This window comes from Electrona antarctica (genome assembly GCF_951216825.1).
Source record: "Electrona antarctica genome assembly, chromosome: 6".
Classification (NCBI taxonomy): domain Eukaryota; kingdom Metazoa; phylum Chordata; class Actinopteri; order Myctophiformes; family Myctophidae; genus Electrona; species Electrona antarctica.
The window spans coordinates 13693326-13721060 of NC_136811.1; the positions used below are offsets into that span (position 1 = coordinate 13693326).

Below are 27735 nucleotides of genomic sequence, written 5' to 3' on the forward strand. Positions count from 1 at the left end.
GCCCAAAGTTGAAGGGTGCTTCAACCGAAGCAATGGTCTAAGAGTGCCCAAAGAACTGAAACTGAAGCTATTGATTATCATTATAAACACCAGTAGTAGATTCATAGTTATATTGTTATTGATTATCATTATAAGCACCAGTAGGTGGCAGTAGATTCATAGTTATTTTGTTTTACAAGGAAATCACTCATTTCATGTCATGACATGTTGATGTATTCTGTGATGGTCCGTTGTCACCACAAGGTGGCAGCAAAGCCTATATTCTGTCTCAATATTTTAAAGGGAGCTTAATGTGAAATGAGAAATAATGTTATAGTCTGTGGTGAATGTGATGTGATAGGAGTTTTTTTATAATACCTTTATTATGAATAACTGCATTGTTGATGGCATTTTATATATATATCCAAAGTTCTTTTAATTTAGGATTGACCCAGGACCAGTGATTCAATGTACCCCACTTTGAGGTCTCACGTCTTTCAACTTTGGGCACTCTTACAGTATTGCTTCAGTTTCAGTTAATTTGACCACCTTGGGCACAATTACACCATTGCTTCAGTTTCAGTTCATTTGACCACCTCCTTTCAACTTTGGGCACTTTTACATGTAGACTGACCCAAAGCATCAACCTTCAACTGTGGGCACTTTTACATGTAGACTGAACCTTGAACTTCAACTTCAACTGAAAGTTGAAGCTTTCAACTTCAGCTATCCAGTGCCCAAAGCCCAAAGGTGAAGGGCGCTTCAACCTTGGGTACTGGGTAGCTGAAGTTTAAGCTTTCAACTTCAGCTATCCAGTGCCCAAATTGAAATGACCCCATGAGGAAGCGTTGACATTTACTGAATTGCTTCAGTTTCAGGTCATTTGACCACCTAACTTCAGATTTGGGCACCCTAACATGTGGTCTTTAAGTGGTGGGCCTGTGGTCATCTTAGTCGCTAGGAGGTCCAGTGAAAGGCCTAAATACTCTCCAAGAGTTGGGGAAGAACATATCAAGAGAGTGGGGTGGTAGGCCCTCTTATTGACCCAGGACCATTGATGCGATGTACCCCATATTGAGGGCTCAAATCTTAGGCCTAGATTTTGGGTCACCCTCCAGGCATACAAAGGCCTAGGGTTCCCAGATTGCAATATGTCGTTCCTCCATCTTGGGAGAGTATGTAGGTTTCCCTGGACCTTCTAGCCCCTAGGATGACTCCAGGCCCACCACTTAAAGACCACATGGTAGGGTGCCCAACGTTGAAGGAAGGTGGTCAAATGAACTGAAACTGAGGCAGAGTGCCCAAAGTTGAAAGAAGATGGTCAAATGATCTGAAGTTTAAGCTTTGCCCAAAGAAGGACACAGTGTTCTATTGGGATGTGGGAACAATATATTGAAAGATTGGAGCACAGATCTGTCTAGGAAAAAATATGATCCAAATGGCCCAAATAATGGGGAAGGGTGTTTGACTTATAGCCTGCAACACGATCTGTGAATCTTAGGCTGATTAGAGATGGGTTTTTTTCTGACAGATCTGCGCTCCAATCTTTCAATATATTGTTCCCACATCTCAATAGAGCACTGTGTCCCTTTTTGGGCCTTCTGGGCCCTTAGGGGCCCCCAGGGGAAAAGCTTCAAATTCAGTTCATTTGAGCATCAACCTTCAACTTTGGGCACTTTTACATGTAGACTGACCCAAAGTTGAAAGTTGATGATCAAATGAACTGAAGTTGAAGCTTTGCCCCTGGGGGGCCCTAAGGGCCCAGAAGGCCCAAAGAAGGACACAGTGCTCTATTGGGATGTGGGAACACTATATTGAAAGATTGGAGCACAGATCTGTTGTTCCCACATCTCAATAGTGCACTGTGTCCTTTTTTGGGCCTTCTGGGCCCTTAGGGGCCCCCAGGGGAAAAGCTTCAGTGTCAGTTCATTTGACCACCTTCTTTCAACTGTGGGCACTCTTACACTATTGCTTCAGTGTCAGTTCATTTGACCACCTTCTTTCAACTTTGGGCACATGGACCACACAGCTTCAACTTCAGGCATACGGGCCTTACCGGCTTCAGATTTGGGCAAGAGGAAGTGGGCGGAGTTATATGAGAACCCTTCAACTTTGGGCACTAGGACCATACAGCTTCAGATTCAGGTATCCGGGCCTTGGTTTGGGCACTGGGCGGGGCATGTGACGTCACGTGAGTGCCCCTAGCTGTACAGGATCTGAAGCAAAAGTGCCCTAAGCGCAGTAGTGTCCCAAATCCTGCAATACCAGATTTAGCCACCAGGTTGCTGAGGCTTCAAGTTCAACCATTCTCCCCGGTTCTGGGGGCTTGGATTTTAAAGTTTCTCAGCGTTAACGTTGGGTCCAAGGACCACCAGGGGTACAAATCGATCCTTACGAATCTGCAACTCACAAAAGGAACCAAATGTGGTCGTAAGGGTCCATTTTACGCTCTCAAGAGTTAACACTGAAGAGTTTACACTTTTTTTTTTTTTTTTACAATCTACACTTTACAGTGTAGATTGGGTTCCTGGGTATTTAAAACATTGTATCAAATGGGCATCAGTGACGTAATGCATATCAAATTGGGGATCATTGACGTGAAAAGGTTTGAGAATCACTGATTTTATACGCAAGTGAATGAAACCAAAGAAGCACTCGGGCAGTAATAGGTATGGTTTATTGATACTGCATACAGGTAGACAGAGCATTTCCCATTGATCCCCTCGGGGGGGGGGGGGGGGGGGGGGGGGAACAAACCCAGGAATACACTATCTTCAGGTAGATACGTCGAATAAAGCTACTGAAACACTACATTGTCGTATCCGTGGAAAAACTGCCCTCGGAAAAAAAAATAACTTTGATAGTAGTACACCAGGAAAAGAACGATACAAAAGTAAATATATAACCGTCAAAATACAAGAATAAAGAAACCTGGCTTTTTGAGTGTCCTTTCATCTACATATGATTGGAGCCTAGGTTTGAACGCCTCCTAAAATGCTAAAATGTTACGTAAATACAAAACTGAAATGGAATCCAAATCATAACACTAGAGTTAAAGCACCGTTTGCGATACAGTAAAAAGGCAACATTTGTTTATTTTTTTAAAAACCCTATAGAGGAACTGTCCTATAGCTAGCAGAACTAACGCTCATTAGCGCATGTCTTCAGATTTGCACAGTTGCACCAACAGTACATTCACGCTTCTATTTACCAAATGTAGAACATTTCAAAAGTGTTTTTTTTTTTACAGAAAACCTTTACATTTTGATCTTTAAAAACTATTCTTCTGTTCATAAGAGGAGCAAGTGTGACCCGCTGAGCTGGTGATGGAGTCGGAGTGCATCGAGGTGACAGATACTTTAACACCATATTTGATCTCCCTACCACTTCATGGATATTAATCGGTACCAGGAATTCAAATTCTGTACTACTGCCTCAACCGAGAAGCTCTCTTGGCTCTACTCTCGGGTTTAAGGTTTAGGAACAGCCCTCCAGTCCCCGTTTCATTGGTAACTAAGTAGAGGGGCGAGTGTATACATAGATAATGTGTCTACTGACAATGACAGACAAGACAAACCATTCACTAATTCCCTCTACAGACATGGATACTTCATAAGACAGACTATTAGACCGACCACTCACACTTTAACCAACAGTCCACCTTTTTTTTTGCACATTCAACATCCAGAAAAAAGAGACAAAGACACAACCTGTGCACCATTTCTCCTCCTCCTCCTGGACATACATTCATCTTTATATTATCCTGTATTGCGGATGATTGATGGTGCTGATGTAACACAACCTCTACCCTCCTCCAATGGTTCTCAATCCTCGGTAGTTTTGTATCGAGGGGAGGGGCCGGGACAGGGTCCCCACAAGTACTGATTCCAAAGTTCCAGTTTGAAGTCAAAAAGACGAAGAAGAAGAGCCTTCCTCTCTGCCTCCTCACTCTCGCAGGCTGTTGATGGAGGCACAGATCTTGAGCGCGGGGCCCAGCTTGATGTTCATGGTGGAGATGAGGTGGTCCTCTCTGAGCAGCATCAAGGCCTGGCCATCGATCTCCTGGGACAGGAACTGGGCAGCCAGCTCCTCGCAGCCTGGGAGCCAAGCAGGAACCAGGGTTCATTTTGACAGCACATTTTTGAATTAGTTTTAGTTGAATAAAATGTAAATTTTTTAGTTTGTCATATTTTAGTCATTTTGAAAGTTTTTGTCTAGTTTTAGTTGACTAAATATATGCTTTTAGTCGACTAAATCTACGGTTGAAATTATTTTTAGCAGGCCCTGATGGCGGCGTAATGGCTGACTTTACACTTGGTTGCATGCTAAAAATAGCTGATTCTACAAGACCCTTAGACCCTCAATCGGGCGAAGAAAACAAAAACAGGAAGGGATGAATCCTCGGGAAGCATCACAAATTAGGGGACCCCAATTCATTCAATAATTTGAGCCACCATCTTATGAAGTTCAAAACGTTCCCTTGTGTATTTTCTCACAATAAAATAGAGCATTAATAATGATAACCAATAATTACTGTTCCTCATGATCATGCAATGCAGCAAAATCATCCAGAATATAATTTGAGTCACAACCATGACATGTACCGGTAGTCTTAAAAGTGAGTAGCTACAACAACAAACATTTAGTCTGGGGAACACTTCTCTGCTAAGTGGAAGATGGGCACTCGACTGACCTTGAAGTGAAGAGATGAACCTGCACACTTCCTCCACGTTCCACTGAGCAGGGCTACCGGGAAGAAAGTTGGCCCCGTCCAGTGGCAGGCCGGTGGGGGCGGCGCTGTCGGACTGAGGCCCGTTGTGGGCGGGTCTCGAACCAGAGAGGGAGGAGCTTGGGGAGAGTGAAGGAGAGTCATCATCTTCGTCCTCATCGTCCTCTGCGTCGCTAGACGCGTCCTCAGAGCGACTCGACTCAGAGCGACACTAGAGGGAGAGAGAGAGAGAGGATTTTAAGCAAGACAAATCCTTTCAGAGCATATCTGCCCGCTTGTCAACAACAATTTAGTCATTTGGTATTCCAATTTCAGACAGGCACCTCTGTACAATCCTTTAGGGTTTTCAAAATGACATTCCTTGAACTTTTGGTGTAATCCCTAAGTAAAACGTTTCGTCTTTGCCATGCAAAGTTCACTGGTACACCCAGGTTAACTTAATAAGGCAGTGCCAGTCAGGAGAACCAATACATATAATGATCATCTCACAATCTTTCTCCTTCCCCAGAGACAGCTCGATAGTAGGGATAGGATTAAATAAGAGTGGACTGAAATATAACATTGTTGTAGTATGCGTAGTAGCAAGTACAAGTTTTTTTTGTTATATACATTTTACAATACATGAACCCAATATTGATACAATAAAGAAAATTCTCTATAACCAAAGACAGTGATTGATATACTTTATTAATAAACCAAAAGATAAACAAACGAAACAAGGACAGCCACCAACATACAGTATAGATAAGATTATATTTCAGCATGCACAGTACTAGGGCTGCAACCATGGCTTCTTTTCTTAGCAATTATTCTACTGATGCAAAGTTTGCTTGTAATGACATGTCCAAAATAGGAATTAAGTACACATTTTACTGGATTATCCATTATCTTTTATAATCGGTTAAACTTGTTAGTTTGATTAATCTTTGCACCCATAATATAGTATAAATCAAGTGGTTCCAAAACGGTGTGCCAAGAAATGTTCAGGTGTACCTCGGGATTTTGTGTCAAACATTATTGCAATATGCTGTATAGAAGTTTATGAATTTACTATATCAGCACAGTACATTGTGTGACTGCGCACTCAATTGTCCCAATACAGAGGCAAATTATATACCTTAAAAAAAAATATATATATATATATAGTATAGTTTGAGAATGCAATTATAGTTAAACATGTTAAATGTTTTCAATAAAATTTAAAAATAGCCAATCTACAAGCTCAGAATGTGTCATGATCAAGCTTGCACATCAACTATTTTTGTATGAAATAGGACTTTAAGTGGTTCAACCATTTATTTGGCATTAGTAAATTCAAATAAATGTTTACAGAGTGACAAGATACACTATTTGTTTTTGTTATCAATCGTTTTTTATTAATGACGTCAAAATCAGTACAGTTAGGGACACTGGCATTATGAATGAATAAAGAAAAGAAAACAAAAAAAAACAGATATGTATATAAGAAACATAAAAACACAATCACCCAATACCAGGACCAATGATGTCATAACACAAGATATACTATTGACTCACGCTGGGCAGAATATGCGCTGTAGAGTGCATTGCTGGAATTTGGCGGAAGTACAGGATTTTAGCGGAAGTACCGCTCAAGGAAATGACGTTGACGCTTTACAAATCTGTTTACATTCTCCGTGTATGAAACAAGTGTTGTGATTGGTTGAAAAATATCGTATCCGGGGGAAATAAATCTGACGGATGTTCCGCCCCGACATTTCTGGCTATGCACTCTAGGCCTTATATTGTGACCAGGCTTTTCTCTTCGCAGATGAGTAAGCCTGGGGCCGAGGCTACTATTGACTTTTTACTACCAAGGTGTACTGAGCATTTTAGGAGGTCCTTTATCACTACTGCCATATGGGATTTCATTGAGAAACGTCTTGTGGATCTGTATGTACAGCACACTGATTTATACCAGTTCTCAAACATTTACTTTTGAACTTTAAGCACACCAAAGAGCAGGAGTTTACAGAGCAAGACAGCTTTCTCAATGAAATACCTTATGGCAAGGACCTCCTAAAATGCTCAGTACACCATCCATCCATCCATCCATCTTCAACCGCTTAACCGTAGTCGGGTCGCGGGGGCAACAGCTCCACCAGAGAGCTCCAGACTTACCTCTCCAGAGCAACATTAGCGACTTCCTCCTGGGGGATCCCGAGACGTTCCAAGGCCAGTGAGTCGATGTAATCCCTCCATCTGCGCCTTGGTCTCCTCCCAGTGGGACGTGCATCGAGGACCTCCCTAGGGAGACGCCCGAGGGGCATCCTAACCAGATGCCCGAACCACCTAAGCTGGCTCCTTTCCAGGCGAAGGAGCAGCGGCTCTACTCAGAGTCTCTCCCGCGTGACTGAACTTCTCACCCTATCTCGAAGTAGGTAGTAGTAAATAAACGATCAATAACAGTGCTCCTCGTGCTATTCGTCTGCTGAGGTCTAAAGATGAGGTAGTTTAAAATCCAGTCAATGGTAGAACTGTGCAGGTTAAAAATCAATGTTTGTCGGCTAAAAAGGTAGGGTTGTTGTAATGTAATAAAAGCACATGAAAAACTCAAAGAACACAACATGATAAGTGGATATCAGCAGCATCTCATGAATTTAAATTCAGTAACATTCACATAACCGGTTTCCCCAGGCACTGCAGGAATTTGTCCTGCTTCAGTTTCAACAGATGGATTTTATCAAGTTTATCAAGTCCACAACGGTTGTTGAGGCAACCGTATCCTGATCTGGCATTTCACATGACATTCAGAACTATGCAGCTTCACCTAGGCCGCTGACGTGACGTTCCGAGTCGCGGGTTCGAATCCTGAACCGGACGACTTTTGCTTGTTAATCAATCCCCATCTCTCTCTCCCCATTTCCTGTCAGTCTACTCTCCTATCAATAAAATATATATAAAAAATAAGAACTGTGCAGGTTAAAATCAATACATTTCTAGGCAAAAAAAAGTGGGGTTGTAATTAATTAAAAGCACTTGAAAAATCCCAAACATCATAAGTGGGGATCAGCTGCATCTCATGACATCTAATCACAGGTCACCCCTGCAGGCACTGCAGGTATTTGGCCTACGTCAGTTTCACCAGATGTACCACAGGGTATTTGTGTCCTATCAGGTGCACAACGCTCGTTGACACAACAATGTCCCGGACGGGGGTTTCACGTGTGGCGTCCAGTGCTGCTGGGAGGGGAAGCGCACGCAGCTTGGCAGTAAATCGTCCTGGGTCAGTCAGCACCTCTTCAAAGAGGACGTCCATCAGGTTCTGGACATAGTCTGAAAGATATATATATATATTTTTTTTTGTATATATAGTAATTTACATAGACTGTAGATTTTGTTCTGTACAGTAAATAAATGTATTTTGAGGTATTATTTGTTTTACAGTTTGTGTACACCACTCAATGTTTGCTGCTTCTTTGCTGGTGTGTGCGTTTTCTCTTTTTATATTTTGGGTGCCAGATTTGGCAGAGAGACTCGCCTTCATTTTGGAGTCGCTGTTGTCCTTTGTTCTCATTGTGGTGCATGGCTGCGAGGTACAGCCTGGGGGAAAAACAAACACAAAACACAATAGAGGTTCACACATTTAATAGTTGTTTGCACAATTTAATTACCTGCAAACATCTGAGTCAATATGATTACCTGCACAGCAGCCCCCTGAATTTAAACGCCACATTTTGGGGTGCAAATCGCCGAATAAGGGAATGAAATCCTTCAATGTCAGATGTCTGGAGGAGAGGGCTCAGTTTAGCCACGTCCTTCAGCAGACGCTTGTTTTGGATTATCTTCTGCAGTCTTATCGATGGTTTAGTTCCTTGAAAACAATGAATAAAAACAAGATAGTCACTTTAGAAATTGTGCATACCAACATGCATACCTACATCTCGGACCTACTCGACCCCTATGAGCCTGCCCGCGAGCTGAGATCCTAAGGCAAGGCTCTACTTACAATAAAAACTGGTTTTAAAAAAACTATAGGCGACCGGGCCTTTGCAGTCCGTGCACCCTTACGGTGGAATGCCCTGCCCCTGGAAATCAGGATTGCCGACTCGGTTCCTCGTTTTAAATCACTCCTGAAGACCCATTTTTATAAAGCTGCGTTTAATCCTTTATCTTTGTGAATGTTACGTATTTTCTTTCTGTTATCCAATGTTCCATGTTTTGCTATTATTATTGTGTTCTTTATTGTGTTCCCTTTGTTGTTAAGCACTTTGTGACCTTGTTCTTGAAAGGTGCTATATAAATAAAGCTTTATTATTATTATTACCACGTTTGCTTCCATTTAGAATAAAATAGAATTACATTTAAGTCCCCGAGAAGAAATTAGCTTTCAAGAACACAATGAATAAATAGCGGAAATCCTCCACTTGAAGCACACCGTTTAGTTCACTGTAAACATGCCATATTCCATGTCATACTCCATGAGATTAGCAGCAGTGAATCTACACACGAGGAATAAATATGTAAACCTACCAGATTTCAACCACTTCTTTGAGTGTCCTGTTACTGGAGAGTGCAGACATTTGGGGAAGAGCCTATTGGCGTGGTCGTGCATATCGTGGACGTGATTCAGCAGCGATGACCACTTTGCCACAGTGTAATCACCCGAAGGAGACAGCTGGCTCGACCAATGCAGATGACTGACGATACTCTGTTGCCATTTCTGGATCATCTTACAACCTTTCTTCTTCCCTAGTTCTGCCAACTTCCGGGAGACATCTGGGTAGTAGGTATAGTATAGGACAGAATCAAATAGAATAGAGTCATTAAATAATAGAATAACATACTGTGTGTAGTATGTGTAGAAGAGAAAGTACTATTATCCTTTTATTTTATTTTTGTAATTATGTATGCATGTATTTTTGTGTATATGTGTATATAGATATTTTTTTATTTATTTCCTCCAGACTGTTTTTCCGACTATCCTTGGGATTGTGGGTGGGGGGAGGGTGGGATAGGGGATTGAGTTTTATTTTTAGATTTTATATGTCTGTTTAATACTTCCCTCTGGGCTTCGGTTACAAAAACCTGAATAAAAAGATTTTGAAAAGAAAGAAGAGAAAGTACTACGCCGCTGTCAGGCAGAAAGTTTGTATCGATTTACAAGCTTGCGATGCAACGTGAACATTTTCTCAATTTCTGAAAATGTTTGCCTATAATGCCTTTGTCCAAGGTGCTTTACATAGATGCATAGGTGCATTACATTCACCCATTCACACACCGATGCCGGAGGAAACCATGCAAGGCACCAACCTGCACATCAGGAGCAATTAGGGGTTCAGAGTCTTGGAGGACACTTCGACACTAACTCAGGGGGAGCCCGGGTTCGAACTGGGAACCTTGCGGTTTCCATTCGGTCACTCTACCCCTGAGCCACTGCCGCCCCTGACAACTGAATGTCACCAGGTTGAAAGCGGTTAAGTCTTTTCCTCAAAAGTAACCGTTTTGGAGCGACAAGGTTTCCGCCTGACAGCGCTCACAGGCAAGATGGTGCTTGGAGTTTGTTTTCATCATATTGATATACCTTTTGCAATATGTCGCACGTCATAACAGTGTGTCACCTCTGGCTTCTCCTCTCTCAGGTATTTCTTTACTTGTCGGTTTCTGTTGGTGGTAAAGGTGTCGATCTTCACACCCGAGCTCTCAAGAAAGTCCAAACTGCGGACCAGGCCCTCCATCTCCACTCCGTTTGAATGACCAACTTCACTCTGGGAAGACATGGATTCATTTAAGGAAATGTTTAAAACTTTTGAAAACAATACATGTGTCACAAATAAATGTTTAAATGTGTAGTGTATGTATATATAGGGCTTAAGTGGTCACAAAACATGCAATAATTTTCACCAACTGAATCAAATCTCACTTGTACAAGCTGAACATCGATGACATTGTCAGTTTCCATGTCTCGAACAGTGTACGAGTCATATTTGGCATTGACATCGGCCTTCAAGTCCCCTCTCAGGTTGACAACATCCTTTGAGGTCATCGTTTGGAGAAGGCCAGACTGGACGCTCTGCCATGTGGAATATATGCACGGGTCCAGGTAGTTCCGTACATGTCTTTGGTGTGTAGCTTTATCAATGCTCTTCACCTTGAGAGCAGTCAGGACCTAATGCATGGATATTGAGAGATGAGATTGAAATAACTTCATTGCCCCTTTCTAGATTGCATATAATATAGAAATATCTTTACACACATCTACATTTCTTGGCCTACCTTGTCCACCTGTGCAAAAGATGAGCCCGTGAAGGAAATTGCAGCTGACAACTGGAGGTCACCCGCTGGGGTACTCCCGACAAGCGGTTGGCTGTTCCACTGTTGATTATATCCACAATTTGGACAGTTCTGCTGCACGGACAGGTACGTTCCACGCACCGCTTTCTTTACCACACAGGGGCAGGTGCAAAGAGGACAGTTTTGAAAAAGACTTAGCAGACAATCCTCGTACACAAGATACTTGTTGATGTCCTTGTGGTTGCTCTCAGGTTCTGCACTGTGTAGGGAGAAGCAGGAAAAATATACGTCAGCCAGGACAGATTTTGTTCATTTAAATTTATATTTTGCAAATGTGTTTTATACTTGAGTGAATGAGTGAGAGTGAGTAAGCGAGTGGAGGGTATTAGAGAGGAGAAGGAGATAGCCAAAAAGATACAGGAGAAGGCATGGGGTGGTTGGGGCCCAGGGCCACACACATTTTTTATTTTTTTTATTTCTGCCTCTTGGCCAGTTCCCACTTGTAAAAGAGACGCAGTCTCAATGTCAATGTGTTTTTACTGGTTAAATAAAGGTTAAATAAATGCTGGCAGGCAGGTTAGGTTTTTGGTACATTTAGGGAATCAATAAGACCTACTTGGTAAAGGATGAGTCGCCCAACCAGGAACCACTTGGCCGATTTTCTTTTTTCATTTCTTTTCTTTTTTTTGTGAAGTCTGCTAAAGGACGCAGGTCAAGACATGCCCTCTTCTCTGGTGTGGGGGCTTCTTGGATATGGGTTGGCCTCAAGCCCCCATATACAATGGCACTGGCAACTGAGTCCACAGGCTCAGATGTCACCTGGACACCTACATTGGACATGACAATCACTTGTCAACACTTTGACAGGGATGGAAAGACAGACGTGTAGTGTACTTGTCTTGCAGAGACGGCTACATACCTCCACGTCTTCTTATGGATTGGGTGCCCACAGTCTGGATGCCCACAGTCTGGAAAGTCTGTAGAGACAGATAAAAATAGTATGCATCAACTGCCTTCGATTACTACAGATCATAATATCCTGCACACATGTTACTACTGTTATAACGTGTATTCATTCATATTATTTGAACATTTCCTTACTTAGAAACGTAGGAAGTGTAAGCTAGGAAAATGTACACCGCTGATTGTACTGACTGACCATATAGCTAGAATAGGTTGACCATTCAATCTTCCAACGCCTCTTTATTAATGCTGTTTCACATGGCATGATATAACTCCAGGAGTTACGTACAGAACCCTAGCTCGCGTATGAGAACAGAAAGACACCTAGGAATACTTTGTTCGTGTCCGCAGCTAAATTGTCTTGTGTTCATCATTGATATACATATTATGCCTCCAACTAGACCTGTCGACCAAAACGGTGTTTATTTTTTTATTTAACCTTTATTTAACCAGTAAAAGCACATTGAGACTGTGTCTCTTTGTGTTAGAAACGGTATGACTCACACAGACTCGCGGACACAGTGACCTGCCCTAACTTGTATCACAACTAACAAGGACAAGGATTGATAAATGTTAACTTACCATCGGCGGTAACGCTCCTGAGGTGTTGCTTTCTGTGTCTCCGGGATAAACTGTCGGAGCAGCGTCCGGCTTCAATTGTTTTTTTTGCAAATCCTTGCTCTAAGTTGCTGAAGCAGTCATTAGTAAAATATGCACAGCATACGCGGCGTTTTGGGTAGATTTCGAACCGCCGGCTTGCAAGGGCTTCTGGGAAAGCCCAAAGTGAACGAGGGAGTACAGACGATCTTAGCCCGCTTTGCTCTTTGTCTGTGACCCGGAACGCGGAAGTGGCTTATGTGTCGGCTCAATAACGAATCATGGGACTATTTTCAAGCGAATTTTCAAGGATCAAAGGCGCAAATACTTCGGCGTATGCTCCAAAGGTAATTAAACAATCCCGGCAGTCACGGTATCTTGTCAATTATACTTTAACGTGTGGAATGTGTTAATTGGAACAAAATCCAAGTCTCTGCGAGCCAACAATATTCAATTGTACCTTTGAAAAATACAATTCAAATAAAATCTACAACTATGTTTGTCATCTGGACGGCTGGAATTTTTAAAGACGAGCTGAAATGGCTTTTCCCAAGTGTTTAACTTCCGCATTGTGATGTATTTCCATGTGAAACAGCATAGGAAGGCGGGACATAAGGTTGAGACAAACAGAGTTGGACACTAACCTACAATCAGGCAGACACATGGGAGAGCAATGCTATCACAAATACTACTTTCCTCAAAGTGAATACATTTGAGTCAGTGGGCCCGTAACCTCTGTATTTTGGCAAAACAGAACACGTTCTGCGATGACGAACACACACACATACAGTCATACAATGTTAACTTTAGCCACTTAGCTTCGAAACTCTGATTCTATTTACTGCACTGTACCTACTCTCTGTGCCCCTTGAAGTGGATGATTGATCGGTGGATGTTATAATATTATTGGTCGGAATTGGTTGGTACTTGCTGATGTAAGCACGCGTCATATTGTTTGACTTTTGAGTATGTCTGATGTAAAAAACCACGATGTTTTTTTTGTATATATTGTTAATAACTATGTAAGTATGACCGCGGATATGCTCTAAAAGCGCTAAAAGTATATATTTAATTTCAGCTCGACTTTAATAGGTGTCTCACCTTGACAGGCGGTTGTCTGCCTGCTATTTTAGCGCAGGCGATCTCGGAGCTGTTTCTGCGTGGAGGACCGCTCCTCATGGCGCCGTGCCCCGGCGGAGCGGCTGCCCCCGTTCTGGCTCGCACCCTGCTCTCCCTGAAGTGTGAACTGCAGCTCACGTTGTACCTAGGAGGTCAAAGGTGCAGAATTACACACGGCAGGCTGGTTAACAAATACCACTGTAATCCATCAGATTACATTTCCCTGATTCTTTTTTTTATTTTTTATGAGGGCATAGGTTCAGTGATGACCAATATTTCAAAGCAATGCAAGACCAGCGATGATTCATTTCAAAGCAATAAATTACCTTGAATGGGATATGGTGCAATCACGAGAAATGTACTTGTTTTTGATTTTTGGAGAGAGGCGTGTACTTTAATTTTATTTCTATTTTATTTTTATTATTTCATTATTAGTATCACTATTATTAGTATTTTGTTACGTGTTTCAGTGCAGTTGTTTCTGGTCTTGATGTAGTGTTTGAGTGGTTTGGAGAGCATTTATGTTTTGTTGATGTAAGTGTATTGTGCTGTGTCGACATGTTTAATGTATTGTTTTGTCTACCTGTATGTACTGTATTCATTGTGTTGTGCCCGAGGACCCCCTCTAAAACGAGTTGCTACAACTCAAGGGGCTATCCTCTAAAGAAATACAATTTCAATATAAATATGTTATAGAGAGATGACTTCCGCACACCCGGTAGGTTTGGAGCAGGTGCGATGATGACGAGGCATATACAATGTGAAAGGAGGGACACCCGCACACTGCGGGTGTCCCTCCTTTCCATATAAATATGTTACAAATACACACAGACATGAAGCTCAGGCTGGCCGGGCCATTGGGGCCAATAATGGAATTCTCAATTGATTACTACGAGAAAATATCGGAAAAATTTATATTGCATTTACAAATTATATAAAACCGTTTTTCTAAAATATAAAATACGTTTTATTTTTTTTGTAAGGTCGATTTCGATCTAGTATTTCTATCAAATACATTATGGGCCCATCCCCAACACGTAGGATGGTAGATCTGACCTCTTGGCACAGGACTTGGAACAGAACCTCCTGGAGCCTTTGAACTGGCTGGCCGGCGCCAGACGCTCACAGTATTCACATTTCATCACTGTGGAGAGAGAGAGAGAGAGAGAGCGAGAGAGAGAGAGAGAGACACTTTATACTATAGTTCTCCTACTACAGACATACATTATGGATATAATATTTAGAACCCTTGCACACAGCTCCCGTCAAGCACATCAACGTGTGATATCATATGATTAATTTACATAATATTTCATTTTCTTTACATTTTACTTAATACTCTTGTTATACTGTACTACTTATCTCTTGATTATTATCTGCTACACATTTGAAAAACTTTGAATTTAACCAATCAAATTGAATGACATTTACAAAAACATGTATTACATGTTCATTGAATTATGTATTTCATTCTGATAGGAGAGAGGAGGAAGAAAAGGGGAAACAAGCAACACTTACTTGTAGGTCCACTCTCTCTGAGACCAACCATTGCAAAATCTCTATCTTTTAGAAGGCCAGCAACCTGTCAATCAAGAACAGGCCTAATGATTAGAGAAAATAGAAACTCATTTGATCAGGGTGTACCACAAGTGTATAAATGCACTTATAAATGTATAAATGGGTGCCACCACCCATTCATAAACATGGGGTCTTCCATAATGGCTGAAATGTTTTATCACAGTTCATGGCTGTATTCTTAATATTTGCAGCCAGTCATAATAGACTTTTAAAATATAGTGTATGCTCATCAGTCATCACTGACCAACATTAGAGTAAATGCAGTAGCGGATGAATCAGGCCATGCGTATGCAAAAAAAAATACAAACTTTTCCAACTGGGAGTCCAGTTGAGCATGCGCACTACCACCCCACTTTTATTTAATGATGTAACCCTGTGATGAGTGAAAAGCATTGGCACACTACGTACGGGGAAAGGCTCAGCCCCCTCCTGGATGACGAAGCCCTCTATGAGGTGGGTGAGGACCTGAGGTTTGACCACAGCCTGGGGGAGCGGGGCCCTGTCCCGGTCCCCATGGGGCCCTCTGGACAGCGGCAGAGGCAAGGACAGGGTGGGGGGACCGGTGAAGGCTGCCGCGGCAGCAGCTGCTACAGGGAAATACAACAGATAGTTTCAGCTACATTTCTTTTCTTTTTTTTTATGTTTTTTTTTGTGGCTTTCGCCTTTATTTTATATTTTTATGGAGGGACAGACAGTAGGCTGACGGGAAATGGGGAGAGAGATGGGGGGAAGACATGCAGTAAAGGCCGTCAGGATCGGGAGTCGAACCCGCGGCTCACTGCCAGACTGGATTACCAGCCAAGGTGCCTGGACCACTGAGCCATGGCCCAGGCCTTCAGCTACATTTCTAAAATCACCTGCAAGGTGTAGGCGGTAGATGAAGGAGGATGTGGTGACATACCAGAGTCCTTTGTGGGTGCAGGAGATAAGGCAGGTGCAGCATCTCTCACGGGTGCACAGTCTGAGGGTTCTGTGACCATCTCGTTGGTTGCATCCGAGTCAGACTTCCTCTTCAGTGAGCCAACTGCAGGCTTTGCCTAGTGACGTGAGATGAAAGCAAACATTACTTCTTACGGGAGGACCCTCGGTTCCCGTTGCTAAATGCTGCTGAGATTTGCCTCAAGTTTAGTCCCCTGGATCGTTATAATAAATAACCTTTTGGGATTCATAGATTTAATTAGGGCTGGGCAATATATCAATATTGTGATATGGGACTAGATATCAACTAGGATTTCTAATATCGTAATATTGGTTTTGATTTTGTCCATATCCCAGGTTTAATAATACAGTGATTTTAGAACTGTTCCCTCTTGGTTGGTCATGATTTCCCTGACCCATAACTACTGGCTGTATAAGTCCTGTAATGTCAGCTAAAACGCCTGAAATGTAAAATACAAGATGTGACCAAAACAGTGTGCTTAAACCTTCCCAATTCAAAGGGTAGACGTTTACCATATTGCTGGCGTTGGGGTTTGTGTGTGTGTTATTCTCCTGGGCGAGGTTGCCACTGCCAACCCGGGCCTGGGCCAAAGCCACAGCCTGACTGATTCCTGCCGAGCCCTGCCTGGCTCCCACCTGCTGCACTGGAATGTGGGGGGCTTGGCTGTTGCTGGGAGGAGCCGGGAGGATCGGCGGCGGGTATCGAGGGGGCAGCTGGACAGGCATGCGGTGTCCCTGAGCGGTCTTAGGCTGGATGGGCACCGGGCCTTTGTCTGCGGTGGCGTTGACCTGTTGCAGCGGCTGCACCACTAATGTCTGGGTGTTGCCGTTGGCTTTGGGGGCCACCGAGCCAATGGGGTAGCCCTGGGTGGAGGTAGGTACGTTCGATGTAGGCACCAGAATGTGGGTCACCGTGGCGGCGGGCGTAACCGTGGTAACCGCCCGGGCCTGACAGAGACCCGAGGGAGACAGGAGGATCTGAGACAGAGGGAGCGCTGTAGACGAGGTGGAAGAGGCGGAGGAGGGAGCGACGGAGGCGGCCGGAGTGCCTGCCAGGTTGGCCTGGTTTCCAGTCTTTACAGTCAGACCGGCGGCGGTGGCCTGCTGCTGGACGTAGCTGGGCAGCTGTTTGGCCATTTGTTGCGGTTGCACTTGGTGCTGCTGAACTGTCTGGGGGAACGGCTGCTGCTGCTGCTGTTGTTGACCCAGAGAGAAGCTGGCGGCGTCTTTCCGCTCTGGACCCTCGGACTTGATGGTCGGGAGTGCTCTGGGAGTGGAGATACAGTGCAGGGCCAGATTCTGCACCTGGGAAATTACAGAGTAGAAAGAAGTTGCAGAAGAGATGAGTTGGAGTAGAGTAGTAAATGACTGTAGTGTAGGACTATAAACGATTGGTCTTCTAACCTGATCATTGTCTGACAGGGTACTGGCAGAGGTAGGAGGGACTTCCTGTTGAGGTTGCTGCTGCTGCTGCTGCTGCTGTTGTTGCTGCTGGGGCTGTTGCTGGGAAACTGTTGTTACAGTAGCTGTTGCCGTACCACCAGGCATGAAGATGAGCTGGGAGGCGAGGGGGGCCCTGAGAGAGCGGTTGACCTGGGGGGTCAAAGGCAAAATAAAAGATAAGATAAAACTTCACTGATTAAGTTTCATCACTGATGCATTTTCTGCCTTTGGCTGGCTTTGTTATGCAGTATAGGTTTCATTTATTGTTTTTGTTGTTTATTACCGATTAGTTTACACCGTAGTGTAGACTATTCTCCCTGGCGATAAGCGTCATATACTGTAGGTTTCATATAAGCTACAGCTCTCAATGCGAGGCATCGTGCCGTGATGCCGCGCGTTGCGAGCTTGTACATCAGCTATTTTTTGCTGTGCGACACCGTGGTACCACGAAGTGTTAAACTCACCCGAAGATACATCTGCCCCTGTCCTGCTGAGTTCCCACCCAGCAACACTGATTGGTTGAGAGCTGTTGTGGTTGTAGTGACAGGGCCCAGAGGGCGGGCATTGGTCATAGTTCCTCCCCCAGAGGTGGTGCTTAGGTTCACCTGAGAGACGAGGGAAACACTGACATCAACACAGGCCAACAACCAAGAATAACAATCCAATATCCTGGCTTTGATTTGTAACTGAAATGAATCATTCATTTATTTCCAGAGAAGAACAATCGAGCAGAGTAAAGGGGAAAGCTATTTTGGAGAATGTTTAGCAGTAAACTGTACCGTGGTGGTGGCTTGGGACACACTGTTACTGGGAGAGTTAGACTGTCGACTAGCAGCGAGGGTGGCCTGGATGGGGGGGAGAGGGAAGAGAAGGATCATGGGATCGTTGGACACTGAATAGCCTTTACCTTCCTGATGTACTGCTGGATTGTCGTTTGTAAATGATCCACTGCAAATTATGTATTTAGGAAGAATGCAGTTTGAATATTACTGTGTAGAAGGAACAAAAAACCCAAAAGGAAAGAACATATCATCTATGGCATTTTTACTTTTAGCCCCAGGTAGTGGGATGTGTGATGTCTGTCTGCCGGCTGGGTTGCCTAGGAATTTGCAGTGTACTTTCATGCTCCTCAGCGGATGACGGCTACTGATTTTGGTGGTGCCATTACTCTGGCACCACCCTTGGGGTGCACACAAAAATATTACTCAAAAACTGAATTTCAATTAACTTGCATCCCTGGAAGACAAATCCTAACCATTTGAGAGACAACATGACCTTTCCTCTAGCACCCCCCTCAGGCCAAAATGTTAACTTTGCACACGCAGATTTCTCATAAATGAAGACCGCAGAATGAACGCTAGCGGGGCTTTTAAACCAGTTTCTTCAAAGGCACCTGTGATACAGGGTTTTAAAATAACACAATTAAGACTAAGAAAAAGTACGTCCTACGGACGTGAAGAAAACTACAGTTATCAGACTCAAACAGCGGTTGTTCCCTCCAGGTGAGAGGTTCTGACCTTCTAACCTGTAATGTTTTTTTCTTGTTCTTGTTGTTTTTTACCAGCTGCTGTGTAAGCACAGCTGGTCAATGTTCTCTCTGCGGTGCTTTCACGCCCACTTGCTGTAGTTGAGACCTATGTTTCTCAGTGGCTGTACTGACAACCTATCGTCCTGATTGGCTGCCTCGTCTCTGGACAACCACACACGTTTTGCCTCTAGCCGACCTCTCAGCCGTGGGATATAAGGCAGCAGCTGGTAATTAATTGATGTCATCAATTCTTGTTTTTGGATGTGTAACTAAAAAGATGAAGTCCCAACACTTAAAAAATATCAGCAGGAGAAATACGATTATTATGAGATATTATTATTATTGTCATGTCATAATAAAGGATATTTCTAATTAATTCCTCCTCCTGATATTTTTGGAATGCTTGGGATTTACCATTTTTCCCACAGTTGTGTCTTTTTTCCACTGTTCTTTGTCCACTTTGTATAGTCACTTGAATGCCAAGCTGAATCCTTTGCTGCTACTTGAATGTGTATTATGTCATTTGGGCCCTCAGTGCCGGACTTTGGAAAGGCAACATAGCAATCTTTTTACATACCGGTACTTCAGACAATGTCACTTTCAACAATGTTGGTATAACCAAGACATTTGCTGCCACATCCAACAAGTTCAATGTTGTCAGACAGGAATGTAAAAGACAGACAGGCAGCCACCAAGAAAGAATGTGTAATTAATTTACCTGTTGCACAGCGGCCAGGTTGTGGAGTTGGGCGCTGTTAATCTGCTGCTGCAGCATGAGTTGCTGGAAGTATTGAGCTGCATTAGGCTGCCTCTGCAGTGCCTGAAGGGCCTAAACATACACACACACACACACACAGAATAACAGCTGAATTTTATTCCCCACAAAAATGATCAATAAACATGATAAAACATCGAGTGGTTATCAAAGGAAATTACTGAGACTAATATTGGATAATGATCATAATTTCTACCATCATAAAGTGGGTTATCATGGGGTTGGGTTAGTCATAGTGTATCCCTGGTGTCCCAGGGATAGAAATAATGCAGGGATATGGACAACTGAAGCTAAGAAAATAAGGACCACACACACACGCACGCACGCACAGCCACACACAAACCACTGACCTGCACCGCCTGTCTCTCATACAGAGTCATGTGGGCTATCTGGGGTGGCCGGGAGTTCCCACCTGTCTGAGCATTCCCATTGGTGGAGCTGGTGTTTTGGTCTTCACCTGCTTCCATACTTTCTGTTAATACAATAAAAGGGGTCATTGAATAACAATGTAATAACACTGGAATGAATATGAGGAGGGAAAAACACTCCTGAATGCCTGCAGACTAGTACTGTGGTTCCCAAAGCTCCCAAACGGGGGGTCCCCAGATGATTAGCTTAATTTGCTACATTGTTTTCTCATACAACAGTAAAAAAAAAAAAAAAAAACATCATGCTGTGTAACTGTACAAGTGTATAGGGTATATGCACATTTCAAAAGTTTCCATTTAATGACTTTTAAGACCCATTTAATACCAAATTGGCCAATATTACATAAGAAGAAGGAGGCAAACATTGTGAGTTTAGCCTATCTACAAGCTCACAAGTTGTGAGCTTGTAGTTCCGCTTTTTTCAGAATACAGGGTATTTATCTGTGGAATCAAGTCAAATGAATTAAATGTAATGCTTACAATTCCATTAGAGGGTATGCGCATTCCTAAAGTGAATGGCAAATCGAGTGGCAAAGTGAGTTTAACATTGTTTAACGTTGTTTAATGCAATCATATAGGACTTTTCTGTTTAGATGTATGGGCTGTCAAAGCCAGAAAGTATTTTTTTGCCACTAGGCGTTCCTGCATAATGTCCGGGTTTGATGATGATGTCACACGCATACCATCTATTGCTGGTCAGGGAGGGGGGTCCCCAGTTCAAATTGGATTATTTGGGAACCCTTGCAGTAATAAACACAACATTTGTTGCAATTAATTCAAACAGAAACCCATTTAGACCCGAGGCCACTTGTAGCGAGAATCAGAAAAAGATTACGCACTGGCTTCATTACCTTTACTATCTCACCAAGCTATAACACCAGACCAGTTATAACTGGTGTTATAACTTGGTGAGAGAGTTATACTGTCTGACTAAATGTCTGTCTGTCTGCAGCTAATCTTGGACACCACAGACATAAATCATGAACGCATCATCCAATCTACCCCAAATGACTCACACAACAGAGGGGGGGCTGTAAAGAAAACGGAGCCAAACGCAATTTCATTTACACCCAAAGGAGCACCACAAAAGCTACAAATGTCACCGTTTGTTGCAGAAATATGATTTGTTTCTCCAAATGACAATGACCGTCAAACAGGGTTTTTATATTCCACATAGGCATTCCCATTTCCCAGAGCCATCTAATAGAAGAGTTACGATATAGAGGGGGCGGAAACCGAGTGCTCGAGTGCTGTTCATGCAGCCTGAACTGAGACAAGCTGGAGTTTTCAACGAGGGCGGCGCAAATAAGAGCTATTTCAAGCATGTGTGCAACATGACAACTATTTTAAAGTATTGTACAGTAACAATTAAAGTCGCTTTAATGTTTATGTTGTACCATTACTACAAAACAATCTAAAATAAAGGGATTTAAGATCATTAAAGCTGGGCTGTTGCCTGAGTACAATGCATTTCTGCCTACTTCCGGTCCAGGACGTGTCCCAGTTGGTTGTCCCCATTCTCAATAGAAGTCTATGTAGGAGAGCTGCCATTGGACTGAAGCCCCATGAAGTGAACACAGTTTGCGTAACTCTGTCTAGTGTCTATATCTAAGGCTCTGGGCATTCCATGCCTGAAATGGGCTTTACATTTGTGGGAGGGGCCTATTTCTTAGAAGAAACGCCATATATCAAGTCAACAACAATCCAATCAACCACAATTTGCAAATGCATTGCATATTGAGGAGCCTCTACAGAGTGCACATCCACAGGCACCACAAAATGGCACAAATGCATAATGTGCATTGTTCCATGAACACCCTGACAGCCGTCTGCAACCCACAACAGCCCTGGCTAGGGGACCAATCCTGGCATAGATCATATGGGCCCAAAGGAGCACAGCTTTCTAGTCCTTTATTATAATGCATGCATAACATGACAATCATAATGCTAGATTAAATAACTGACTGAAACACAGACTAGTTTGTGCTCATCGGATAAAGAACGGAACAAACTACAAAAATATTGAAAAAATAAAATAAATTAGACTAGTCTCAGATTACAGCTATAATTGAGCCACGATTAGTGACATACAGGTAAACCTTACAGCTCTGTATCTGCAACCACTGCCTCCGCTTGACTCTAGTGATGGCAAGCAAATGAATGGATTGTTGCATTTCAGACTGACTGTCAACATGATCGATGAAAGTGAGGGAAAGGAAAGGCCAACATGGGGGAGGGACAAAAACACAGCGAGTAAGAAAATAATGATCCGAGCTATGGCTAACAACCACGCTAACAACACTGAAGAAAAACGCTAACATTATCTTAGTCTAAACAAATGTGTTCCACATACACACTGCTAAACAGGATGAATATACATGTGCATGCACGTTGGAGATAATTTTGTGACAACAGCAGGAACGCAACAGTGTGATGCTCTAGCATTTAGCAGCAAATGTTACACCGAAATCGCTGTCCCATCGAATATGATGACTCCAGAAATGTTTTTTCCTTCTCTTTTGTGAAAAGTAAATTCCACCACTAACATCTCTGACTGTCTCTGACACACTGACAAAAAAAAGAATATGAGACGGGCAATTCAAATTAGATATTTTACTTTCCAACCCAATCTAAAAAGATTGATTGCTACTACGTGGCCATCTATCACCATTGAAACTCAGACAACAAATATTTTCAATAGTGATCTCCGGAGTCACCGAAATCTATAGGCCACACGTTTCGGTGTTCTGTGTTATAACTTAATGTTAGCCAGCTCGCTAACTGATTAGCACAGCTAGCGAGCTAGTGGACTAAAACATCAGCCTCTAACTATAGTTCATGTTAGCAATGCCTGCAAAACACCTTGGCTAGGAGTTATCGTTTGTTGCTCGCCTGGCATCCTGGGATGTTTACCTCACCTCCTTTGAATAATTCAGTGTAAACAACAAGTTACTGCGTTTCTCAATCTCAGTCCAAATGTTAACAACGAACGAAACAGCAGCAGCGTCTCTTTGGCTCCCAAATAAACTCCACCCACTGCCTACTATTCCCTTTCCGGTCAAAGCAGCAGAATCTAAACATGTTTATTATTTATTTGTATATTTGTTTATGTATTTTCTTTCTCTTTGACTTAATCTTTCATCTTTCTTTCTTTCTTTCTTTCTTTCTTTCTTTCTTTCTTTCTCTTTCTACAATGGGAAAAGTACATCCTGATTTTACACTTAATAATAATTGAGTAAATATCAATGCAGTCTGGTGATGAAACGGATTCAAACTGTCACCAGGCCCTAGCTGGTGAGAGCTCTGGGCCAATAAGAACCTGTACCATGAGTTCTGGCTGAAGAGTGTATGTGTGCAGTTTAGAGTGGACCTTCTGGTACTTGTATGACCACAAGGACCACTCTTCCCTCATCTGGCTCGTCAGCTTCTGAGAGCCAGAAGGACAGCTGATTTCGAGGGGCACTACCAATTGGTGGGCCGGGCCACTCCGGTCCTCGAAAACCCTATGGCGAGTTGGCAACACTGGGCCAGGTTCTACTGGCCAAATTGTTGACAGGATGTGGAACTGTTTGTCCATATGTGTGACTGCCCAGAAAGGCCCTATACCGTAACCCTGCACTCACATACTTTATTTAGGCAGGGGGGTCCTACTGAGACCAGCACATCACTGCTGTCTTTTGCAGAGGAGCCCTGGAAGCAAAACAAAACTAGCTTACAATCACACACATAACGTTTCTGGACAGAGTACACATACATTATAAGAAGGAATAGTAATATACACATTACAACATAATAAAATGTGTGCAAAAGCACACGCATGTGCGCAAGCACACACACAAGCACCCGCGTACACACACACACACACACACACACACACACACACACACACACACACACACACACACACACACACACACACACACAAAACAACTAATGTCATGTTATTAAACACACACTTTTTTTCAGAGATCAAGTCATCGACCACAGCTTTAAATCGTCCAAAAGACATCTAGTTAGGTAAAGTTAGCTTAAGTTGTGGCAAATCTGCAAAAGAAAATGCTTACCACTAGCTTTCTTCACAGATGTGTTCATAAAGGTGTCTACTATCACAGAAAAATGTGTTCCAACCCAACTCCCTTGGGAAACTTTGTGACAGCTGCTGAAAGTTGGGGTACCATTATCAACCAATATAAGGCAAAGAATTCCAAATTTCATTATACTTTAAGTAGCATATGACATGTCAAACTAGGGAGGTTTCATTATGCTAAATCCATTCCAAGCATGAGTTTTGCACGAAAATACTCCTTGGGCTAAATTCGGCCATAGCCACTTGCCCAAATGTTCCCAAATGTGCTGACCTCATCACATTTGTGATGACGGCTATGGGCATTTTTAGGCAAAGGAGTGTTTTTTGTGCAAAACTAATGCTTGCAATGGATTCAGAATCTTGAAATAAATAGTTTGACATGTCACATGCTACTTAAAGTATAATGAAATTTGGAATCTTTTGCCTTATATTGGTTGATAATGGTACCCCAACGTTCAGCAGCTGTCACAAAGTTTCCCAAGGGAGTTGGGTTGGAACAATTTTTTCTGTGATAGTAGACACCTTTATGAACACATCTGTGGAGAAAGCTAGTGGTAAGCATTTTTAACTTAAGCTAACTTTACCTAACTAATCTAGTTTAAGTGAATGTCCTGAAATGTACTCCACAAGTATGGCACATATCCTACACAGACAAACATCTGAGAAATGTTTCTTTTTTTCCCCACTAAAATTATTTCTATTACAGAAGTTATTACAATTATCATTAGTTTTATTAGTTAATAGCATTATGTGAAAATCACTGTTGATATGAAATCTGAATGCAACAGGACCGAACTGGTTAATCTTCATTCTGAACATGAATTTGGAGGCTGCCCAAAAACCTCCCTTTGGCGCCGGTCCAGCTTTTGTTACATGATTTCTGGTTAATCACAACAAATGTTGGCAGGTTGGATACAGCTGGAAAAGCATTACAATGATCTCTGGATACTAATTAATGGATTTAACTTTGACAGATAAAGTTAAACATACCTTTCATGGACTTTAAGCCTTTCTAAACTCAGAATTGCCAAAGGAATGATAAAGAAGAAAGAAGTAAATACATTCTCAGACAAATTCACTCCTCTGTGACATGGTATTGCACAACTGGATGGTTGCGTCAGTACAAAGCCAGCAGCAGACAACATCATCGTCATCACAAGGGGAAGTGTTTTGCCATGTTTTTCTAATAACCAGAGAGAACTCTCTCTCAGTCTCTGGCTGAACAATGGCAAGAGCAATGGCAAGTGAGAAGATACGAGATGACTCTCTAACCGTGGAAAAACAAGATTATGAAGAAGATACCAAATATGAACAAAAGGGAGACCGTCCGTGGAAAGGCAGTGGCAAACAATCAGAGGGAGGAAAAGCAGAAGCTGAAGGTAAAACAATTGACACTGAACACAGAGATACAAGTGGCAAAGCTGTTAAAGAAGAAAGACATCTAAGTGACTCAAGTGAGGATGAAAGGGAAAGTTATAGCGATAGTAGTGATTCTGAAAGCAAAGAAGTGGAGATCGGGAAGCCAGCTGGAAAAGAGGATACTGCTGCTTGGCTGACCCAGTATGATTACCTCCAACTCTTGAGATGTATGAAAATCAAACTCCCAGAGGGCGTGCTTACCCAAGAGGTGGTGGAGCTCGCCATGGTTGAGAGCAGCATCCATGATGCCAAGGAGATCCTCCAAAAGTTGGAGAGCTTTGATTTATGGTTCAAACCTATTCCCCGTCTTCCCTGTGGAGACGTCAAACGCTATCTGCGTTTGAAGAACAAAAAACGGATCCTTCGAATCACCAAGTTAATCTTCTTTGAAAAAGAAAAAGGCAAAAGAGAAGAGAAAGAAAAAGAATGCAGAAAGCACTGGGAGAAGAACAAGGCTCAGTCAAGTTGTTTCAGACTAAGAGACAAGTACATGGATGATATCGCCATCTCAACACCAGAATTATATTCTGCAATGTTGACCAGGAGCTGGATGAGAATGGAGGTGGGAAAGGATTCCCCGACATTGTCTGAAGGGAACAGAGCAGTACGGCCGCCTAAGGAATACACTGATGAGTCAAAAATACCAGAGGATAAAACACACTGGAAAAAGGGCGAGTTAGAGATGCTCAAGTTCTTCCATGATTTAGAAATATTCCCAAAGGTCTCCTACAGCAGGGGGAACAAGGTGGAGTATGGCTTTCTGAGTGGGAATGTGGACTTTTTGGCTGAAATCAAGACGGCCCAGAGTAAGGCAACAAAAGGTTGCCTTCCTCATTCACGTGGTCATTCACGTGAGAGACTTGTCATTGAGTGCAAAGGCACCACGGGCGACATGGTGGGAAAAGTATTTACCACTGAACCCAACAGTCACCTTGCTAAAATTAAAAAAGATCATCGGTATGTTTTCCAGGTGCAGGCGTACATGTACATTGTGAACAATGTCAGCAAGGAGGGAAATGATCTGGTTTATCCTCAGATGGACCAAGCAGTGATGGTGGTGAGACAATACCACAAGGGAGGAGATCCACCCATGGACTTCCACTGGAACTACATCCAGATTGATGTCACGGTTCAGGAAGACATCGAGGAGTTGAGGATGCTCTGCCAGAGTGAAGTGCTGGCTCGATACCTGGCTCTCCTCAGTCTTATCTTTCAAAAGAAATGAGAATAACGGCTGTAAGGTTGCATGTCATTGTTTATGCTAGGGTTATTATTAGTTTAACTAAAGTATGACTAAAACTATCAAATTAAAAGGGATTCAACAAAATGGCGAAAGAACGAAAACTAAATCAAAACTAAAATGAACAATGCAATACTAAAACAAAAAGCCAATCGCATGTAAAATCATCTGTTTTAGTTTTTCTACCATCATATCTGATGCACTCTCTGATCCTACCCTTTTCAGATTCTATATCAATATTAGACAGCACTTTTTAGACTTAGATAGCATTTGATACAGACTTATAGCATGTTATGTAGACAGCACAATAATTGCATTGTATGTAGTCATAGCACTTCATAGTATATATGTACAGCATAGTATAGTATATATGTATAGTTTATATGTACAGTGTCATTATATAGATATGTTCTAGCTACGTTCTTAGCTTACGCATGTTTCTTGATAAATGCTTTTTATATATGTGATGTATTCCCATGCTTTTGTTCTTGCTAAATGTAAGTCATTCTGGATTAAATGCCTAAATTCTAAATTCTATATCAAGGCTTTCCTCATTAATACCTGAAGATCTAAAACTAAGATTAATTAAAAACAAAACTCAATTCCTAAAGATAAAATTGCTTATGAGGTCATAAAACTAAAACTAAACTAACACCAAC

At 42.5% G+C, this 27735-nt stretch overlaps 3 protein-coding genes across 5 annotated transcripts; 1 reads left to right on the plus strand and 2 right to left on the minus strand.

The window, feature by feature from the left end:
* Positions 1 to 2654: 2654 nt before the first annotated feature.
* Positions 2655 to 23381, minus strand: phc1 (polyhomeotic homolog 1). Of its 3 annotated transcripts, none has more exons than XM_079504834.1 (14): positions 23249 to 23381; positions 20253 to 20374; positions 19846 to 19956; positions 18379 to 18444; positions 18064 to 18204; positions 17561 to 17749; positions 16670 to 17461; positions 16119 to 16254; positions 15626 to 15804; positions 15158 to 15221; positions 14696 to 14783; positions 13622 to 13784; positions 4673 to 4919; positions 2655 to 4076 (listed from the first exon to the last, which is right to left on the minus strand). In XM_079504834.1, the coding sequence occupies exons 2-14, from the start codon at positions 20367 to 20369 to the stop codon at positions 3925 to 3927; spliced, it is 2445 nt and encodes an 814-aa protein (XP_079360960.1). In that variant the 5' UTR covers positions 20370 to 20374; positions 23249 to 23381; the 3' UTR covers positions 2655 to 3924. The 3 variants fall into 3 exon arrangements, with proteins under 3 accessions (XP_079360960.1, XP_079360959.1, XP_079360961.1); XM_079504833.1 differs by having other exon boundaries at positions 23193 to 23374; XM_079504835.1 differs by having other exon boundaries at positions 23244 to 23371.
* On the minus strand, positions 7176 to 12024 carry LOC306925776 (uncharacterized protein). Its single transcript, XM_079504840.1, has 9 exons — positions 11880 to 12024; positions 11577 to 11787; positions 10943 to 11219; positions 10590 to 10835; positions 10251 to 10434; positions 9200 to 9445; positions 8369 to 8540; positions 8208 to 8269; positions 7176 to 8002 (listed from the first exon to the last, which is right to left on the minus strand). Exons 2-9 carry the CDS (start codon positions 11630 to 11632, stop codon positions 7797 to 7799), a joined length of 1449 nt encoding a protein of 482 aa, XP_079360966.1. The 5' UTR covers positions 11633 to 11787; positions 11880 to 12024; the 3' UTR covers positions 7176 to 7796.
* A 2244-nt stretch (positions 23382 to 25625) lies between the features above and the next one.
* LOC306925784 (uncharacterized protein) lies at positions 25626 to 27307 on the plus strand. The gene is made up of 2 exons (XM_079504856.1): positions 25626 to 25796; positions 26807 to 27307. Exons 1-2 carry the CDS (start codon positions 25707 to 25709, stop codon positions 27059 to 27061), a joined length of 345 nt encoding a protein of 114 aa, XP_079360982.1. The 5' UTR covers positions 25626 to 25706; the 3' UTR covers positions 27062 to 27307.
* Positions 27308 to 27735: the final 428 nt, after the last annotated feature.

Excerpts from the sequence above, each read along its gene's own strand:
- LOC306925776 (XM_079504840.1), bottom strand. The coding sequence starts at position 11,632 with ATGAAAAAAGAAAATCGGCCAAGTGGTTCCTGGTTGGGCGACTCATCC. Across the intron at positions 11,220-11,576 it reads GGCGACTCATCCTTTACCAA|TGCAGAACCTGAGAGCAACC; the intron begins GTAGGTCTTATT and ends CTCCCTACACAG. Across the intron at positions 8,270-8,368 it reads TTCAGGGGGCTGCTGTGCAG|GCTGTACCTCGCAGCCATGC; the intron begins GTAATCATATTG and ends TTTTTCCCCCAG.
- phc1 (XM_079504833.1), bottom strand. The coding sequence starts at position 23,229 with ATGCCAGGCGAGCAACAAACGATAACTCCTAGCCAAG. Across the intron at positions 15,805-16,118 it reads TGCACCCACAAAGGACTCTG|CAGCTGCTGCCGCGGCAGCC; the intron begins GTATGTCACCAC and ends ATTTCCCTGTAG. Across the intron at positions 13,785-14,695 it reads TCCAAGTCCTGTGCCAAGAG|GTACAACGTGAGCTGCAGTT; the intron begins GTCAGATCTACC and ends TTGACCTCCTAG.
- LOC306925784 (XM_079504856.1), top strand. The coding sequence starts at position 25,707 with ATGAAGAAGATACCAAATATGAACAAAAGGGAGACCGTCCGTGGAAAG. Across the intron at positions 25,797-26,806 it reads AGGAAAAGCAGAAGCTGAAG|GTGCAGGCGTACATGTACAT; the intron begins GTAAAACAATTG and ends TATGTTTTCCAG.